Genomic DNA, 22068 nt, shown 5'->3' with positions numbered 1-22068 from the left:
TCTGAACATCTGAAAACTGCTACACCAAAACGTATGAAATTTTTTTGAGAGTTGAAAGAATATATTTGTTTCGAACATTTGTAATTTAATATTATAAGTATTTATTTATTTTAAAATTAAGATAATTATATAAAAAAAATTACAATTTTGATAGAATATTTAGAAATTTATAAAATATTTCATGAATAGTTATAATATAAAGTTTTGTTTAAATCATTTTCTAACTATATAAAAAAATATATTTAAATTAATGAAATTTTTTTAAGACTTATATTTTGTATTTTGTTCGAATTTTTGTCATTAGGATAATTATTTAGAAAATATTTACAAATTCGAGTAATGCAGCAAGTACTGATTTAAAATATATTACGCACTCCAATAAAATAAATATTTTGTTTATATTAATTATAAATTTTATCACATGTTATTTTTATAGATTACATATGATATTAATTCAAAACTATCAAAATTAATTGAAAAATATAAAATTTAAATATTTCGAATATAAAATGTTATTTTTATTATTACCCATAGCCCAAGTCGGATATAAATGCACACGGTGAACAAAACAAATTTAAAATCGGTTCAGCAGTTTAGACGTCCATCGCGAACCAACATCGTGAAACGAACTCTACATATAATAGATATAGATATATAACCGCAAATATATTTTATTATATAATCTATATAGATTATACTAATGATTATTCTTTGTATTTGTACTCTTTGCTTTTTTTTATTTTACTCTAATATATTTTTTATTTAGAGTATTAACACTACTAAAACAACTTCTGCTCATTATAAAACCAATAAAAAAATTCTTCTGCTCATTTATAGCAAATATAAGAAATTTTCTTCATCATATTTGCTAGGTGTCTACTAAAAATGTTTATACTCTACAATCATAATTTAGACACCATTAAAATCAATATTTACCTTGTTTGTTTCATTAACCTCATGTGTGATAATGCTACCCTCAGTGTATCGGTTATTTTAGCACCTGGTTATCCTCATTTGTCAATTTACTAACCATCTAATGGAAAAATCTGCAGACGTTGGATGGTATTGATCATGTTCCTGGCGCAATTCTACATATGCGGCAAGGTCAAGTTTGTTCCGGTTGGGAAGAAATGTTGGTAAACAAATATTTCGCCTGCAAAAATGTTTATTCTAGTGTATTGTTATTTTAAATAAAATGTGTATATTATGAGAACTTTTATCTTCCTATTTTATTTTATACTAGGTATATATAATAAAATTGTATAGAGGTTTATACATAGTTATTTTGATCACGTATTACAAGACGTAGCATTGCAAGGTAAGATTTTATTAAAAAGTTATGAATATAATGATACAATCTAGAAATCAAAGATTCAAATTTGCATTCTTCGTAAATTTTAACTAAGTCGATTATTTATATTACTTCTAGATGCTGAAATTTATTATAATCGCGGCTTTACTATGTGCGACACAAGCCGCTAAATTACCTTGTTTTGAAAAACCCGTTGAATGTGCCAAACCTCTGCATCCACTTTTACAATGGCTCGGAGGCTCCTTTGCCTGGCCATGCCCATCTACAAAAGCCATCTACAAGAGCTCTGGTCGCTTTATCCCGAGCAATGTCATCGCCACCCGTGCCCAAATATTAAGGGATGAAATCTTCGTCGCTCTGCCAAGATTCAAGCCAGGTGTTCCAGTCACTTTAGGCAAAACCAGTTTGAAGAAGGGTTGCGCAGCTACATTTGCTCCATTCCCATGCTGGTCCATGCAGGAAGAAGGCAACTGCAACGCTTTGCAAAGCGTTGTCGATGTTTTCCTAGACAGACAAGTAAGATAAGAAGCACAAAAATTACTTTTCTTTATAATATTTCAATTACATTACTAACTTACTTTGATGTCTTCAGGAAATCTTGTGGGCTTTGGATACTGGTGTAACTGAAACTTTGGAAAATCCAATTCGTCGCTGTCCACCCAAGGTTGTTGCATTCGACACCAAGACTGGCAAAGCTTTGAAGACCATCGATTTATCTCCCTTGACATCAGAAAACTCTCGTCTCCAATACTTCGGTGTCGAATACTCTCCTGATGGCCGTGTCTTCTTATATGTGAGTGATGCTGCTACACGCGCTATTTTGGTATACGACGTCCAAGCTAACAAAGGATTTAGAGTAGTTTTACCTAAACAAGTTATAAACGGCTGTTCTCGCAAAGACGTTTTGTACATTGCTTTAGTCACAAAGGATTGTGGAACCAACTACTTGTATTTCACTTACCTAAGCAGTTTGAGAATGTTTGCTATCAGAACTGACTATTTACGCCAAGGTTGTGCCCAGGGCCGTATTCAAGATTTAGGACCAAAACCCACTAAAATTGTTATCCTCGGTACTGATGGTGGTTCTGCTATTTTCTTCAGACACGAAGGCCACAGCAACGTTTATAGATGGGATACCAATACAGAATTCTTACCAAAGAATTTCAAAATTGTATACCGTGGTGACAATTGTCATTTGGCTACGCATGCTATGCCAGATCTCAAACACCAAAAATGCGTGTTCTAGAAAGTAATTTCCCTGATTTTATTCAAGGAACGGTTGGATGCGGCGCCTCTCAACAATTATCGGCTTTGCAAGGCTGTTGGTGAAGGAATAAATTTTACTGTGAAAAAAGAAAAGACAAATAATAAAGTAGTATAGTGTAGTGCAATCGCGTTGTTTACTGTGATGGTTCTGTACCAAATTTTGATAGAACAAATGCACGATGATAATTATGACCGTGGAGAATTTAACTCCGTAAACCTCATATTAATAAAGTATGAAGAAAATATTTACAAATTATTGTATATTATATTATTTTAAGCAAAACTTAATAAAATGAAAAGTATTTAACAAATTTTGATTTGTTATTTTATATTACATTTTTCAGGTGTTTGGGAGCTAGAAATTTTTAATTTTTACAATAATGAATGTGCAAAGATAGAAAGAAAATTAAAGCGTTGGAAATACTATCTATATAAAGGATATATAATACACATATATATATATATATATATATATACTAACAAAAGCTTGAAATTGATTATTTTACCTATTTACCTTTGTTCAGTAGATAAATACTAATAATGATTTGAACTAAATATGAATAATAATGTTCTAAAAATTAAAAAATAAAATGATATACAAAAATAGTATATTATAAAAATAATACTATAAAATATTTTAAACAATAATATTAAAAATAATATTGTATATAGTATATATAATAATTTCATTTCATATATTTTCTTCTGCGACGGCCCTAAAATAAAATAAGTATAATTAATAATATTAGATAACCACGCTTCACTTCTTATCTAACAAACAATTCTATTCATAGACTTTCAAAATCTCTGACAAGGATTGTTGTGTATCGGCCAAAATGTAGCCAAAATTTAATAGATCTTAAGTAAATATACACACAAATATATATATATATATATATATATATATATATATATATTATAATATATATAGATATATATATGTGTGTGTGTGTGTGTTTAATTTGAGTTTAAAATTCGGGTGTAACATCAATAAAAATAGTATGAGAGTTTTTTTAAAAGTTTATTTATCTAAAATCCATACGTTTCGGCTAGCATCTTAGCCATCATTCAGTGGTAATCAAATTAACTATAAAAATTGAAACTAAATAAGTTATATGTAAGAAATTTCATAAAAAAACAATAATAATAATAATAATAATAATAATAATAATAAAACACTTACAATTTTGTATCCTAATATAGCATATGAAACCATTATTAATCCATATTAATCTAAGATGCTAGCCGAAACGTATGGATTTTAAATAAATAAACTTTGAAAAAAATTGTCATACTATTTTTATTGATGTTACGCCCGAATTTTAAACTCAAATTAAACATATATCAACATCAAATTCAAGACTATTCAATATATATATATATATATATATATATATATATATATATATATACACATATGCGACTTGTATGCGTAAAAAAGTCGCATAGGCCACATATGATTTTCTGATACCATATACCATATCTCTAAAATGAATTCTGATGTCCCGTGTATAGACCCAAAGATTGGGTCAAATTTAAAAAAAATCCTGTTTTGGCTCATTTGGAGCGCCCCAATAGTGTCGAAATATATAACCGACCCCCAATAACTTTGGAAAGCCGAAATCGATATACCCATGTTTATGGTACACCCCCTGTGAGCTTCCCTTAGAGGTCCCGCATACAAAAATTGCATCATTTGTCAACATGACAAAAATCAGCGATTTATTTTTATTATAAAATCTATTTAATCATAACATATGTAAATAAAACTATGTAAAACTTATAAATTATTGCTTAAAGCGCCTTTTTTTATTTCAAGTCTGGAAAATTTCGCACGGCTGTCTATTGTCGGCGCCACAAAAGAAAAATTGAAACAAAAAATTTTAATATTTTTTTTGTGAAAAATTTTTTGTGTGTCTAAATTAATATCAGAAAAAATGGTTTTAAAAAAACATTTTTTGCTAAAAATACCAAAAACAATGATTTTTTGCAATTTTTGCATGGAAGACCTCTAAGGGGAGGTCTCAGGGGTTGAACGAACGGGCATGTGTGGATCGGCCTTTTGAAGTTGATGGGGGTCGGTTATACATTTGGACGCAATTGGGGCACGCTAAATGTGCCAAAACGGAATTTTCAAAAATTTAACCCTTATCTTTGGGTCAATGCACGGGACATCATAATTCATTTTAAAGATATGGTTTCTTCAGCAAAGTATCTTATTTTGTTCCTAGTATCCAAAACCCATATATGCCTAAGCGACATTTAAATCGAATAGATATTTATATATATATATATATATATATATATATATATATTTATATATTAGGGTATATAATCAACAAAGAACATTTTAAGTAAAATTTATACTAAGTATTTCTACCTCTATGGGCCTTCAGTTCGCGGGCGTTTGCCAAACCTCGCTCCTCTGTGTCCCCGGTGCCTCCTCGGTCCCCTATAATTAGGGTTAAAAATATTTGGGCCCCAAAACCGAGGTGGTGGGTGGGGATGCATGGGACCCAAAAACGGGTGTGGCGGTACTGGATACATTCCGGGTAGAATTGGACCGAAAAGAAGTGGTGGAGGAAGAATGGTGGTATCTACTATTGTAGGCTGTGGATTAATTTCCGAAGCAGACGTAACAGGTACGAGTTCCTGTAAATATTTTTTTTAAAATAATATCGATATTTAATCATTATTATTATTATTGCTTTTTTGCTTTTATTAGAACTGTTTATTGTGTTCCATAAGCTGCAGTGTACTATCCTTAATATAAAAAAAGCTCTTAGCCCAGTCATCTTAGGTTAAATTAGGCAAGAATCTCGTAATGTGAGATACCCAGCTGTAACTTTGTAAATAGTTGTATATTGACACCCTTAATGTTGTCTCAAAACCTACATATGGTAGGGTGTGCGCAACTATAAAATTTCGGGGTCAAAGGTCACAAAAATCGCGGTTTTTCGCTTTTTTTGTAAATATCTCATTTCCTATGGGTTTTTTGCTATTTATGTTTATTATCAATATTGTAGAATACAAAATTCTCTACAAATTTTGTTTGAAATTTTTTTTTATACGGTGAACCGTTTTCGAGATAGAGGGCGGAGAGCGCGCGGTCATAGCATCCCTTCAGGTCAACCGATGCCTTCGGTCAAAAACGCGCCATATATAGTTGATGAACTATCGCTAGATTAATGATTATAAACATTTGTCAATTTTTATTAACTATTTTATTATATTTTGTCATTTTTTTCGTGCCTTAAATCTATATTTATTCAATAATACTGATCACCTAAATTCAGATCACTAAAATTAAAAAATAATTAAGGAAAAAACTTAAATCATAATATGATTATTGTTTCACAAACACTCTTAAATTTTAAATAGAAAATAATTAAGTGCATTTTCTTTAAATGTAATGTAAATTTCAAAATCCTTCCATTCCTTCCAATCCAGCAGAGAAGATACTTTTTCTATTATAATTGATAAATACATAAATTATTTACAAAGGCATTACAGGTCCAAAATAATTGTTGTATTTGACGGATATTCAGACTACAGTAAGAACGTAAAAGCTATGGAGCAGCTGAGAAGAACTGCACTTTCAAAATCATATGTTAATCATATAAGTATGTTTCGATAAAACAATAGTTGTACCAGTTTCTCAAGAATTTTTTTATCAAATTAAAATAATAAAATTAGGCTAATTAACATGTTAATAGAAAATTTAAAGGCTGCAAATATAACTACAAAACAAGCCAGAGATGATGCGGATGTCCTTATTGTTGAGAGTGCAATTCAAGAATCAATGTCTGGAAAATCTGCAATTATAATAGGACAAGATATTGATTTACTCGTCATTTTAATTGGGCGTACCCTGTCCCACGGAAAAGAAATTTTCTTTAAAAAAGTTGGGACAGGAAGTGTAAAAACGGAGATATACTCGACTAAAAGTTTTGATAATTATCCTCATTCCAAAACACATATTTTATTTCTGCACGCATTAAGTGGATGTGACACAACTTCTGGGCCTTTTAAAAGGGGAAAAAAAACATTTTTAAAAGTTTTTGAGAAACTGACAAATTTGGATGAACTAGCTAAAGCATTTGAGGAAGAAAATTGTTCGACCCAGAGATTATTAGAGAGTGGAACTCAAATCTTACTGGCAGTCTATAATGCTCCGAAATCTGTGAAAAGTCTCGATCATCTTCGTTATATTCATTACGTTAAGTCTACAAAACTTAATAAACCTGTTCAGCTTGCAAATATTCCACCAAAAAGTGCAGCTGCTCATCAACATTTTGAACGTGTATATTATCAAGTTCAAACTTGGTTAGGGCATGATTTGGAACCAAAGGTATGGGGTTGGGCAATGCGAAACGATTTTCTGGAGCCTATCATGACAATTTTACCACCTGCTCCAGAATATTTGCTAAATACAATTTTCTGCAACTGCAAGAGTGGTTGTGGTTCGCGATGCGGATGCAGGAAAGCGGGCTTGCAATGCTCTTTAGATTGTGGCCAATGTAATGGACAAGCTTGTTTCAATTCTTTACCATACCAGAGCGACATTAACGAAGATGAAACTTTGGATACCGAAATTATGGAAGAAATTGAAACAAATGACGTTGAAGACGACAATGAAGACCAGTCTGAAATTCACCAGCAGCCGGAAGACGACGATGAAGAGGAAGAAGATGATTAAAATTATTAATTGTAGTTTTGTACCCTTTATTTCATTTTATTACTTTGAAAAAAATAAATGTATAAAATAATATTTTTTAATAAAAAGATAAATTCCTAATTTATTTGTTTTTTTATCATGTAAGAATTTATTAATATTAATTAGGTTTAAATTTAAATATAATTCTTATATTAACAATTCTGCAATTTAATGGGCAGGTAAGTGTTGTTAAATAAATTAATACTGAATAAAAAGTGGATAGTTTAGAAAAAAATGACAAAATATAATAAAATAGTTAATAAAAATTGACAAATGTTTATAATCATTAATCTAGCGATAGTTCATCAACTATATATGGCGCGTTTTTGACCGAAGGCATCGGTTGACCTGAAGGGATGCTATGACCGCGCGCTCTCCGCCCTCTATCTCGAAAACGGTTCACCGTATAAAAAAAATTTTCAAACAAAATTTGTAGAGAATTTTGTATTCTACAATATTGATAATAAACATAAATAGCAAAAAACCCATAGGAAATGAGATATTTACAAAAAAAGCGAAAAACCGCGATTTTTGTGACCTTTGACCCCGAAATTTTATAGTTGCGCACACCCTACCATATGTAGGTTTTGAGACAACATTAAGGGTGTCAATATACAACTATTTACAAAGTTACAGCTGGGTATCTCACATTACGAGGTGAAATGCTAAAATGACTGGACTATCTACCTTGTCTAGTTTTATCAAATGGTTTCCTAAATAGATGGAGAGAGCAGATTTTAAATATAGCCGTTTTTGATATAACGTTAATAAAAGGTCAAATTTCCGCTGACAAACTCACAAGTACATACACACACTATTTGCAATTTTGTTGTCAAACAATTTAGATCGACAAAAAAATAAAATTTTTGAAATCGTACTCTCTCCTTAATATAAATTTAATTTAAGGATAATCAAATCAAAAAATAAAATACAGAGAAAACTTTTTTTCAATTGTTAGTTTTCAATAAGCGAACAAATTCCATCTCCAAAATTCATGATCTGGCAAATAATTTTATAACTCAACGACAAATCACACTTATTATGAAAGTATTTGCATATTTTAGAAAAAAGGAGTCAAATTTTAAATAAAACATGACAATAATTGTTACTTTTAATTCATTTAACACTTTAAGAGAAGTTTTTATCAATCCTAGCGCCCCTAGGAGCAAAAATTTTAAAAATATTCATATTAAGGACCACCCTAATATACATATATAATATATATGTATATTAGGGTGTATATAGGGTGGTCCTTAAAATGGTCATTTTCGAATTTCCTTGCTCCCAGGAGCTCAAATGGTTCCAAATAGATAAAAAACAATTCTCTGGAAATTTTAGCTCTTCATATTAGCGTTTAAATAGAGCGCAATTCAATCAAAGTTTTGTATGAAAATAGCATGGAAAAATTTTCAAAAATTTTAAAAATGTTTTTTAGATGTAATTTAGCGAACAAATGAATGAATAAAACTCATTCATTTATCACTAAGTTATACCTAAAACATTTTTTTAAATATTCAAAATTTTTTAGATGCTCTTTCCATGCATCCTGAGCCCCTGGGAGCAAGGAAATTCGAAAATGACCATTTTAAGGACCACCCTAATATATATATATATATATATATATATATATATATATATATTAGGGCGGGTCGATTTAAAAGTCGCTTAGGTACATATCATTTTCGCATACCAGGGGGTCAAAACTAGGGAATAAACCATACCTCTAATATGAATTCTGATATCCCGTGCATTGACCCAAAGATAAAGATTGAATTTCGAAAAATTCCGTTTTAATCTATTTAGAGTGCTCCAATCGCGCCCAAATGTATAACAAACCCCAACTAGCTTTGAAAGGCCAATCCACCCATGCCTATGGTTCACCCCCTGGGACCTCCCCTTAGAAGTCGCCCATACAAATATTGGAAAAAATCATCGTTTTTGGTATTTTACTCAGCAAAAAATGTTTTTTTGAACTTTTTTTTCAGATATTAATTCATACACACACAAAAAACTTTTTTACAAAAAAAAATATTGATATTCTTCTTTGTTTCAATCTTTCCAATATTAGAGAGCCGTCCAAAATTTTCTAGGCTTGAAACTAAAAAAGACTTCAAACAATTGTTTATGAGTTTTACATAGTTTTATTTACATATCTTATGATTAAATAAATTTCAAAATAAAAATAAATAGCAGATTTTTGTCATATTGAAGTACCCAAAATGATGCAACTTTTCTATGAGGGACCCTCTAAGGGAAGGTTCCATGGGGTGATCTATGTGCATGGGTAAATCGGCCTTTCAAAGTTACTGGGGGTCGGTCATACATTTGAACATTATTGAGGCGCTCTAAATGATCCAAAACAAGATTTATTAAAATTTGACCAAATCTTTGGGTCAATGCACAGGGGGATCAGAATTCATTTTATTTTGATATCTTATTTTGATCCCTAGTATACGAAAATCATATGTGCCCATGTGACTTTTTACCCATACAAATCGACCCGCCCTATATATATATATATATATATATATATATATATATCAGGGTAGTCCTTAATATGAACATTTTCAAGTTTTATTGCTCCCGGGAGCTTAAATGCTTCCAAATTGATAAAAAAAATCTCTAAAAGTTTTAGCCTTTATATTAACTTTTAGATGTGCGCAATTCAATAAAAGCTTCGTATGGAAATAGCATGGAACAAATTTCGAAAATTTTTAAAATGTTTTTTAGGTATAACTTAATCGACGAATGAATTAAAAGTGACAATTCGTGTCATCTTTTATTGAAAATTCGACGCTCTACAAAACAGGTTTTTTAGAATTTGTTTTGTAGAGCGTCGAATTTTAAATAAAACTCATTTATTTGTTCGCTATGTTATATCTGAAAAACATTTTTGAAAATTCTTCCATGCTATTTCCATACATAACTTTGATTGAATTGCGCACTATCTAAAAGTCAATATTAAGAGCTAAAACTTATAAAAGATATTTTTTATCAATTTGGAAGCATTTGGGCCCCTGGGAGCAAGAAATTTCGAAAACGTCCATATTAAGGACCACCCTAATATATATATATATATATATATATATATATATATAATTTTCTACTTAAATTTTGTTCACCTGCATGGATTGAAGTGGTTCCTGCATGGATTCAAGTGGTTCCTGCATGGATTCAAGTGGTTCCTGCAATGCCAACATTGTAGTTTGCTGGTCATTTTGTGTTGACTTTGGGGTCGATTGGTGTGAAGTGTCTGAAGGGAATCCGCTAATGTCTAGATCCAGAACATCTGACATTTGGTCATTTTCTATTCTTTCTTCATTATCCTTATCTTCAGATCTACCCCGAGGCGTTGAGTGGTCGATGCCATCACTAAAAAAAATTATAACTATCAGTAATATGAGACAAATGCAAAATTATTAAATGATTGTGAATCTAAAATCAAAAACTTGCAATATTATTACTAGAAAAAGCTAACGTCATAGATAAGGAAATACTTCACTTGAACGATATTATGTGGCCATGTGAACTTCCCGTAGGGTAAGATATAGTAATCGCAAAAAAAATCGTAAATAAAGTTTTTTATATATCTTTACGTTTCAGAGGTTTCTGAACATTCTCGCATGCCTTAGAAAAAATGGATGTATGTGTGTGTGAATGTGCAGATACAAATTTTCGTCGACGATTTCGGGAAAACCGATCAACTGATTTGAATAATTAAAAATAATCATTCGATTCATATTGATAAGGAGACGTGCTAATTAGTTTTTGGCAAAGACAGATCTAAGTTCCCAAGATCCCGTTCTAAAGAACAGTTCCCAAGAACCGTTCAAAAGATACGGGGCAAAAAGTGCCAAAAACAGTTCAAACAATTCAAAAAACCTTTATACTTGTATTGACAAAATGAAAAACTGATTAAATGTTTGGGATCTAGTAAAAAAGTACAAAAAAAACGCCATTTGGCGGTCAAAGATGATTATTAGACATATGCACATCAAATTACTAGATATTTTATGGAGACTTTGATAATGTGTATTAGAGAAAGCAATATCGGTATACCGGTTTGAGAAACTATGAATTTTACAAAAAATTACTTTTTTTCTTTATTTTAAATTTTTTTGGAAACTCTGAACTTTTTTTCAAAGCAATCGTACTGCTTTAACTGCATAGAGACAAAATGTCAAAGCGCATAAGCGCCGCGTCGCCATCTAATGAATAAACATTGGTACGGAACCCATAGCAATGTAAACAAAATTTATACTTATTGTTAGAATCTCTATAAAATATCTGAAAATTTTATGTGCATATGTCTAATGATCATTTTTAACCGCCAAATGTCATTTTTTTTTTTTACTTTTTTCATTAGATCTCCGAAACCGCTAGACCTGCCTTTATGAAAATTAGATCAATTCTCCATCTTGTCAATACAAGTAAAATGCTTTTGAAATATCAAAATCGGACGCTCCGTTCTCTTAAAAACTGAGTTGACGTTTTTGGCATTTTTGCCCCGTATCTTCGGAACGGCTAGACCTGCCTTCGCCAAAAACTAATCAGCATGTTTCCTTATCAATATGAATCGAATGTTTCTTGAATTATTTAAATCGGTTGATCGGTGTACCCGAAATCGTCGACGAAAATTTGTATCCGCACATACATCTATTTTTTCTAAGGTATGCCAAAATGTTCAGAAACCTTTGAAACGTAAAGATATATAAAAAATTTCATTTTCGATTTTTTTGCGATTACTATAACTTGCCCCACGGGAAGTTAAAAATGCTTTTAAAAATTTCCCATCATTTCATCTTCAGACTTCATTTTATGCCTTCAATGAATTGAGTCATATTTTTATTTTCTTACAGATTATGCATGTGTATACATGTATATATATATATATATATATATATATATATATATATATATATATGTGTGTGTATACTTAAATTTAAAATAAAAACATAACCTTGATTTAATATAAACAATATTTATATATAAACAAATAGTGCGACGGTAAATTTAAAACTTAAATATCAAGTATTGCAAAAATTTTAATAGTATTAATAAAATTAATTAAATTTGATTTATTAAATTTGCAATTCTCAAACTATTGCGCCAATTATCCTATATGATGAAAAATTTCCAAAGCGATCAATAAAATAGTCAAAAATTTGAGAAAAAATTGTGATATATTCATAGCCGCTTACGAAACTAAGAGTAAGTGGCATTTTCCCTTAGTTGCATGAACTTCCCGATAGGTGTAAACTGTAAATAATCGACTTATAATGAGATTGACCTGTTTAGATATTTCCAACTGTTTATTTCAAAAATAAACTTTTTACTTTCACAAAAATCTAATCAAGGCGATTTTGAAGTGACATGTTTCAAACAGACTTAAAAATGTGTATTTTTGAAGTGACACTTCTTCAGGCGCGACAGGGGGTAAACCTGTAAAAATTCAAAGAAAATAGCGTTACACGCGAACTGTTCGTCATTCGCTCTCGATTAGATCATTTCTATACGGGTCGATTGTGATTAGTCGTCGTGTCGAGTGAATAGAGATCTTTCGTCGTATGTGTACCGGCGTACATTGTATGCGCCACCGAGTAGCATTATATCGGAATGTCATTAGATTTTAAGATTACATCGTAGTAAAAATCTTGATTTAATAAAAAATGCCTGAATTGGAATAATATTTGAACCTGTCCCTGAAGATAATTAAAATAAAAATAATAATACATTTGTGTAAGAAACGTAAGTTTAGTAAAATAATTTCTATATTATTCATAGTTTCTATAAATCTTTGAAGTCATTAAAATAGAAAATATTTTTATAGGCAAGACAGATATTACAGTTGCTCTAAAAATGAGACTGTATCGCCAGCGAAAAAGTAAAAAAAAATACATGCATTCAATGAATGAATGTTAATTTTAATTACATAAATTTCTTCAAACACAATTACATGATGAGAGAGATTGTGAAAACAATATTTCTTTATGCGTTGTTAGACTAAAAAAATCGAAAATGAAAATTTTTATATATTTTTACGTTTCAGAGGTTTCTGAATATTTTGGCATACCTTAGAAAAAATGGATGTATGTGTGTGTGTGTGTGTGTGTTCGGATACAAATTTTCGTCGACGATTTCGGGAACACAGATAAAGCGATTTGAATTATTCAAAAAACATTCAATTCGTGCTGATTAGTTTTTGGCGAAGGCAGGTCTAGCCGTTCCAAAGATTCGGGGCAAAAAGAGCCAAAAACGGTAACTCAGTTTTTAAGAGAAAGGAGCGTCCGATTTGAATAATTCAAAACACATTTTACTTGTATTAACAAGATGAAGAACTGATTAAATTTACATGAACGCAGGTTTCGGAGATCTAGTAAAAAAAGTAAAAATAAATGCCATCTGGCAGTCAAAAATGATCATTAGACATATGCACATCAAATTATCAGATATTTTATAGAGATTTTAATAATAAGGGTAAATTTTGTTTACATTCCTATGGGTTCCGTCCCAATGCTTATCCGTTAGACGGCGGCGCGGCGCTTACGCGCTTCGATATTTTGTCTCTATATAATTAAAGCAGTACGATTGCTTGGAAAAAAAGTTCAGAATTTCCAAAATATTTCAAAATACACTTTTCTTCAAAAAGTCTTTTTTTTTTCAAAAAAAGTAAATTTTTGTTAAAAATTTATAGTTTCCCAAAAATCTAATTTTTCAGAGTAATTTTTTTTCCAAAAATGTTAATCTTTTAAAAAAAAAATTTTGGTACGGGAAGTTCCAGCGATTTGCCCCACTAGTTTCTGTCTCTTTTTACCTTAAATGAGTTATAATTAAATCTTCTGAGTTTTTTTGCAGTATAAAGCATTAATTTGCAAACATATTCAAATGCAAACATGTTTGCAGATTAGGCAGGGGCAATGGGGAGTAAATATGTTTGCAAATTACTGCTGTATTCTACAAAAAAAATCAATAGGACATTGAATGATACGGCCTTGAAGGGAATATTCAAAAGTTATTTAATGTGAAAAGAGTCAGGAATACAACTATTATTTGTAGTCCTGAGTAATAATTTGAAAATTTATATTTGCAAAAAAATAACTAAGAATTATTTCACTTATTTACTTACGTTGCTAACAAAAATTTCGTTCTTAGTTTTGAAGAAGCTGCTAACAATTCATTCTTTGATTTCATGCAATTTCCAGGTTTATTATTTGAACTCAATTGCTTACTACGAGCATTAGTCACAAAGTCAGCATAAGAGAAATCAGTTGTCCGACGTGGGGCAATATCACGATCGCATTTTTTATTACTTTCGACTGCACTGGAAACACTCTAAAAAATATAATAACTTAATGAGTAATTATATTTATATGATTTATCTATTTACAGAAAATAATTTTAGTAAAAATAACGTTTACGTTTTTATTTTCTGGCGCGAATGCACACCATTTGTTGTTAAGACTTTTGGCAGAAGACTAAAAATAAATGAGTAGTTATAGATAAAAATAAATGGGTAGGGCGAGGCACAAAAGTCCAATTTGACTTTGAGCAATTATATTGTAAAAACCAAAACAATTATATCACAACAAATAACACATATCAAACAAACAACGATCTGACTATGTTCAGTAAAACTTCCAGCCAATTCATAATTGTAACCGCAGCTTTTTTTGCTGTTTTTCAAAAAATTGCTTCTGTCTTTTTTATTCTATAGGCTGGTTAAAATAAAACGGTCAGAAGGCACCAAGTCCAATTTATAATTTTTTCACGAAATAATAGCTACATTATTCAACTAACGCATAATATACATTTCATCGGTTCATTTTTTAGAGATAACACAAAATATCATCAGCAAAGTTGAAATAGATATTTATTTATTTTATCTCTTGTAAAATTGCTTTTTTATCCTAATTTACTACTTCTTATTGTTTACTTCATACCATTGCCAGGGTAAAAGTTCAGTTGATCCTTGAAAAAATGTTGAATCTAACTTAAAATTACCAATACATCTTATAAAACAATGAAAAAACGTATACTTAAAAATTATATTAAAGTCGCGTTAACTAAACAACTGAAGAAAATACTTTTGCTATGGATTTTCAAACATTATCGTTTATATCCCGATAGCAACATCGTAAAAATCAATATGATGGCTGGTTATACAACTTTTTCCTTCTACTTTCAAATATTGTTAAAAAATTATTTACTTTACTTGTTTTTATGATCTAAGTTCTAGAATAAAAGCATTTAAAACCGTATACTTAAAAATTATATTCAGGTATGGTAATCTAAATAAAAGATCTCAAAGCCATAAACAACTACCAACGAAAAAAATACTTTTGTTGTGAAAATAAATACCTTTCTGTTTATTTCCTAATAGCGACAGAATTAAAGAGAAGGCTGGTTATCTTTGGCCTTGTACTTTAAATTCGTGTCGTTTGAAAATTATATACTTGGAAAAAAATGTAACAAGGAATTTACAATGAAACATGCATGATAGTGGATCTTTTTATCTACCGACCTTTAAGCCTCGATCTACTCCACCAGTTTACAAAGCCAATAATAATAAAAGTATATAAATGTAAAAATTTTTTTTGCTTGTTATTGATGGTTCCTAAAAAGGGAAGCAACTCTTATCCCCAAAATATTGAATTAGAAAAATAATTAAATAAGAAAAAAAATTGAAAAGGGGTGAGTTTTAGCTAAGTAGTTTAAATATTTGGTTTTGGTAATAGCAGTTTTAGAACAGTTTTGATGTTACTTACATGTTCTAACGCCTCTGGTGCCTGATTACCAGTTTTTGGTGTGTCATATTCGTATTCGATGACTGTTGTCTCAACACTAACACTGCTAGATAATCTGCAAGTGTTTTTGATGATAGATTTTTTTCTTTTATGGGAGCTTGAATTTTTAGAAACTGTCTCGCGCTCTTCTTCATCAGGAATTTCGAAGTTGTTCTCGTTGTAGGATACAGATCTTTTACGTTTTTTAGTTCGTTCTGATTTTCTAGTATCTGTTCTAGCTCTTGGATGTGAGTCAGAGTCGCTCGAAGTAGAGTCAGATTCATCGTTGTTTGAATCTGATTCAAAGTTCTCAGTTTCTGGTGCTTGGTTCGGTTTAACATTTCCTGCAATTGTAACGTCTACGATAACTTTGCTTCTTCCCACCCTATACTTCTTGCGATCATGTCTTACTACAAATTTCTCTTTTTTTGAAGAAGTGTTTGGCTCTTTGCTTGAAGTTAAACATTTAGAAGTTGTTTTATTTTCCTGCTTCTGATCAGCCTCTGATTTAGTTTGGAAATTTTCGAAAAAAACATTGATCTTATTCGCGAAGTCCTTGTTTCGCTCGTCACTCATATAGTCCCATATTCGACGGGCTACTGCAACTTTCTCGGCTATTGTTTGCTCCATTTTCTCCTTAGCGGACCCTTTTAACTTTTCATTTACAGATTGATTCATTTCCTCGTGATCTGAAGCTTTAATTTTCTCATCTTCTGACTGTGATGACTTTGAATCAGATGAATTTGGAAGAGAACGTTTTGGTTCTCTTGCGTGATCATCATCGTTGGATCCGTCAGAACTTACTGGTCTATTAGTATGATCATCCTTTTTAGTGCCACTCATTTTGCTTCTTTCGATAAAACTTATTTGAATATGTAAAAGAGAATGTTATGTGTTACAAAATATTGATATATAAAATCTATAATGTGTTTATAAACTACACCTTGTAGAACTGACTAAAATTGAAAAACGTCTTGCTCTTCTCAAATTTAATGTTCAAATTCTAAAAATATTAGTAAATATTAACAATTATATATAATAAAATAAAACGCAATAGCATAGATTCTAAATAATTGTAACATTAATTAATTGTTAATTAATTATTAAGGTCTGTCTGTTGAAAAAATATAAAATGGTGATAATAATAACTAATTTTATAAGTTTAATTCAGAATCGAATTTAGTATTATTGCTTGAATTAGATAGTTTTTATTGAACCTCTGTCAGTTTTATTGATTTTATTGTATTTGTAGTAATAGACAAAAGTGCAATAAAATTTGATAAATCGTAAATGTTTAGAATCTATATACTTAAATATAAAAAAAATCTGTCATTATGCATGTATGCGATAAAACCCAAAACTATAATTTATCACTTATAGTTTATTATTTATGCTTATTTATCTATGGTTTATCATTATAGTGATTGGATTTCAATAAAATTGTGTAACCCATGTTAATATGGTCCAATTTAAAAGATAAAATGGTTTTTATCTTAGTTATTAATCTCAACTAAATATTTATTATTGCAATTTCTGTTCTAGACATGATCTATAATAATACATAAAAAACTGATAAGTAAAGTATTAATCAATAAAAAAAAGATTTAGATATTTAGATAAAATTTTTGTTTTTACTATAAACAATGCGATATTTTTTAATATTCCAAACGCAAAAAAAACTTCACTTCACACATTGTCAATCTGCTTATTGTTAACTTTAATTAATGTGCATTTTATTCAAATATCAATGATAATCAGTATAAAAAATTATTCTAAAATAGTCTTTTATTTTAAACTTTGTTGAATTATTATATTTCCAACACTGATCATAACCCTAAAATATTTTAGTATGTTAGCTAAGATTAAAACCATAAAATCTACGATTCATTTATCGACTGTATAAAATAAATTATTTCAATTAACATGTCAACGGTAATCAGTAAAAAAACGTTAACCCAAAATAGCCACTTACCACTTATTGTAGGCCTATAATATTTTACTATGTTAGTTTAGACCATGAAATATATCGTTATACTAAATTTCATCAACATTGTCCAAAAAAATTCATAATAAATTAATTATAATTAATTAATAATGAATTAATAATAATAATTATTAATATTAATTTAATCAGCACGATTCCAAATGATCTCTTTTTAGCGGTAACGTTTTTTTGCTGTGATTCTAAAGAAACGACTTAGCCGATCGTCTGTCTGGCAAAACTAATCAACGCTGGTCTACAACAGGTTGCATCCAAAGGCTTTTAAATTTTTGTAATAAATGTAGCAGCTTTGGGAAAACTCGAAATGACAACAAGGCAATACAGTTGTAGATCCATTGTAAAAATCATTCGATTAATATTGAAAATCATGCTTTTGTTAATAACCTACTTGTTTTCTATATTCACCTTATAAACGTTCAGTTTAACCTAGCAGAAGTGATGGCAGCCAACTCGTTCCTGCACCTCTAAACACAATAATTAAAAATAAATAATTAAGAAGATCATCAATATAACTTGTACTCACCATGTATAAAATACAGTAATAAAAAGAAGCGGTATTTATTGCTATTATTTCTCAAATAATTCATCAATAGGAAGAACTTAAAGACACAGCACATAGCAATAATGAATCAGATCGAGAACATGAATGAAGTTGATCAAATATGGCGGCAAAAGCTAGTCTATATCCAATTAGTTATTAAATATACAAGTAAGTAATATACATTTATCCAAGTTTAGATCGTTTACTGATTGTACCTATAGGTACAAATGAGAAAGATAAATATTCTAAGAGCTGATCTTTCGACAATCGGTTAAGAAGAAATGCAAAATCAATCAGCAAAATCATCAAAGTCAAATAAAATAATACAGTGGTAAATTATAATTTTATTATTAATTTAGAATCATAATTCTAAACATTACTCGAATAATATTAAGAATCTAACTTTTGTTAAATCTATCAACGACTCTATGTATATTTCTTACTTACATTATTTGAACGTATATCTGATGGCGGCTAAGAACACACGAAATGGCGTCGTAATCGTCTCTGGACCTCTAAACACAAAATTTGCACAATAAGTAACGAAATAAAAATAAATAATTAAAGTAAATCATTAATATAACTTGTACTCACAATATATAAAAGTAACACAAATAAAAACACGGTATATTTATTACTTTACTCTATACGACCTATCGACTCAAAGAACTTATAACGAAGATTAATACAAAAACATTAACTATAATAAGTATATGTTTATTATAAAGTTTACTTTATTTTATTAATATTCGAAGTAGATCATTACAATATATAAGTTACAGAAATAAAAAGAAACGATATTTATTGCATTTATGTCTCAAATGATGTGTCAATATAAAGAACTTAAGGACACCGCACAATAAATCTGGTTGAGAACACAAATGAAGATTAAATTTGGCGGGAAAACCTAGTTCTTGTTCTATTTAAGTATTTTATTGAAGTAAGTATTATACATTTATCCCAGTGTAGATATCAATGGTAATCAGTATACTGATTATACCTATAGGTACAAATGAGAAAGATAAATATTCTAAGAGCTGATCTTTCGACAAATTGTTAAGAAAAAATACAAAATTACTCAGCAAAATCATCAACGTCAAATAAAATAATACAGTGATAAATTAATTCCAAACATTACTCGGATAATATTAAGAATCTAGCTGTTGCTGAATCTATCAACTACTCTATATATATTTCTTACTTACATTTTCTGAACGTATGTCTGATGGCGGTTTAGAACACACGGAAAGGCGCCGTAATCGTCTCTGGACCACTAAACACAAGTTGCACAATCACTAACAAAAAAATAATAAATAATTAAAGTAAATCGTTAATATTACTTGTACTCACAAAATATAAAAGTAACACAAATAAAAACACGGTATATTTATTACTTTACTCTATACGACCTATCGACTCAAAGAACTCAGAACGAAGACCGAGGAAGATACACAACGCCAATAGCAATTCGGCAGCATAAAATCTCGACCAATCACGAATGAGCTTAATAAAAGTAACATGGATAAAAAATATCGATAATTTCAACGATTAATATATTAACATCAATTATAATAAGTATATGTTCATTATAAAGTTGTTTACTTGATTTTAATAATATTCGAAGTAGATCATCACAATATATAAGTTACAGAAATAAAAACAAAGGATGAGAACACAAATGAAGTTTATCAAATATGGCGGGAAAACTTAGTTTTTGTTCTATTCAAGTATTTTATTGAAGTAAGTATTAACACATACATATCCCAGTTTGGATATCAATGGTAATCAGTATACTGATTGTACCTATAGGAATAAATGAGAAGGACAAATATTCTGAGAGCTGATCTTTCGACAATTAGTTAAGAAAAAATACAAAATTACTCAGCAAAATCATCAACGTCAAATGAAATAATACAGTGGTAAATTAATTCCAAACATTACTCGGATAATATTAAGAATCTAGCTACTACTACTCTATATATATTTCTTACTTACATTTTCTGAACGTATGTCTGATGGCGGTTTAGAACACACGGAAAGGCGCCGTAATTGTCTCTGAACCACTAAACACAAAAATTGCACAATTACTAACGAAATAAAAATAAATAATTAAAGTAAATCATTCATATAACATGTACTCACAATATATAAAAGTAACACAAATAAAAACACGGGATATTTATTATTTCACTCTATACGACTTATCGACTCAAAGGATTAAACCTAACGAAGGCAGACACAGAACACAGAACACTACTTGCATTTCGGCAGCATTGAATCAGGACCAATCACGAATAAGCCATAGATACATAAACATAATGGAATGAGCTTATTGAAAGTAAACTAGATAAAAAACATGGATAATTTAAACGATTAATATGAAAGCATTAATTATAAGTATATGATTATTACAAAGTTGTTTTCTTCATTTTAATAATATTCCACATGCAAATAATCTTTAATATTTGTAATTGTATTTATTAACCCTCCGTCGGTCGGATATTTTTTCACCTTCGAACGGTCAGAAAGGTCTGGCTGGACCACCATTCATTTTACATGCATTTTTATGGGATAAATGAGTTTTTGGTGTCTTATATATTAACGATTATTAGTAGTTAACACTTTGCCGTCCGCACGTTTTGTAAAAATTTATTCGCTTGGCGCCGGTAGTGCTAATTCGTTATCACTTTGCTTGTCCCCGACCATTCTGAATATTATCGAAAAATTACAAATTTTTAGTTCTTACTAATGTTGAGGGGTGTAATTTTTTTGTTATCTAATTAAACACCAACAGGATGGAAAGATTTCTGCCACTGGCCAAAGGAAGATACTGTGCTCATGACACCACTGTGGTGTCGCCGGCTGTTAAGCGCTAGTTCGCGCTCGACACCACTGTGGTGTCGCCGGACGCATAGTGTTAATATTTATAGTTTTGATTGTTTCTTTTTCTTACCGTCTTTTTGCATGTGTTGAGCTTGCTTATATAAAAATATTACATATTATATTATATAAAAAAATCAAGATATAAAACAATCGTTGCTTTTTTTGTTAATTTTCTGTTTTATATCAATGAAAACAATATTTATTCTTTTCGATGAATGTGAAATTCAAATGAAACGAAATGAGGTGCGTCGCCTTTGAAATGAGCAGTAAAACTCAAAATGAAAATATAATTTCAATACAGGTTTGCCAAAAAAAATTTCGAACGCAGTACGGGTAAAAAAATTGATAATTGTTTGCATTACTCATCCGATTTCAGTGTTTGCGATTACCAATAAGTTTGGTAGGTTTTCAAGAAACTCTCGTCATGAAAATACTAACATTTATGTACAACACATAGCAAGGAATATACAACGCAGTTTCAATAGAAAATACCATGAAAAAGACAAAATACTGGTATAAAAAGCGTATATTTTCATACAAAATGTATGGGTGGTCTAGACAGAC

The 22068-nt window shown here is 29.9% G+C and overlaps 1 protein-coding gene and 1 pseudogene across 1 annotated transcript; one reads left to right on the top strand and one right to left on the bottom strand.

The window, feature by feature from the left end:
- Positions 1 to 1429: 1429 nt before the first annotated feature.
- Positions 1430 to 2641, top strand: LOC113374640 (annotated as a pseudogene).
- Positions 2642 to 4960: 2319 nt separating this feature from the next.
- Positions 4961 to 20859, bottom strand: LOC113374639 (peptidyl-prolyl cis-trans isomerase G-like). The gene is made up of 9 exons (XM_026614615.1): positions 20764 to 20859; positions 20617 to 20684; positions 19827 to 19894; positions 19069 to 19136; positions 18486 to 18544; positions 16061 to 16940; positions 14422 to 14627; positions 10418 to 10667; positions 4961 to 5230 (listed from the first exon to the last, which is right to left on the bottom strand). The coding sequence occupies exons 6-9, from the start codon at positions 16919 to 16921 to the stop codon at positions 4961 to 4963; spliced, it is 1587 nt and encodes a 528-aa protein (XP_026470400.1). The 5' UTR covers positions 16922 to 16940; positions 18486 to 18544; positions 19069 to 19136; positions 19827 to 19894; positions 20617 to 20684; positions 20764 to 20859.
- Positions 20860 to 22068: the final 1209 nt, after the last annotated feature.

This window comes from Ctenocephalides felis, unplaced genomic scaffold, assembly GCF_003426905.1.
Source record: "Ctenocephalides felis isolate EL2017-DRISC unplaced genomic scaffold, ASM342690v1 CF-g0.4_SCAFFOLD_01886, whole genome shotgun sequence".
Taxonomy (NCBI): Eukaryota; Metazoa; Arthropoda; class Insecta; order Siphonaptera; family Pulicidae; genus Ctenocephalides; species Ctenocephalides felis.
This window is presented reverse-complemented; position numbering and strand designations above follow the sequence as displayed.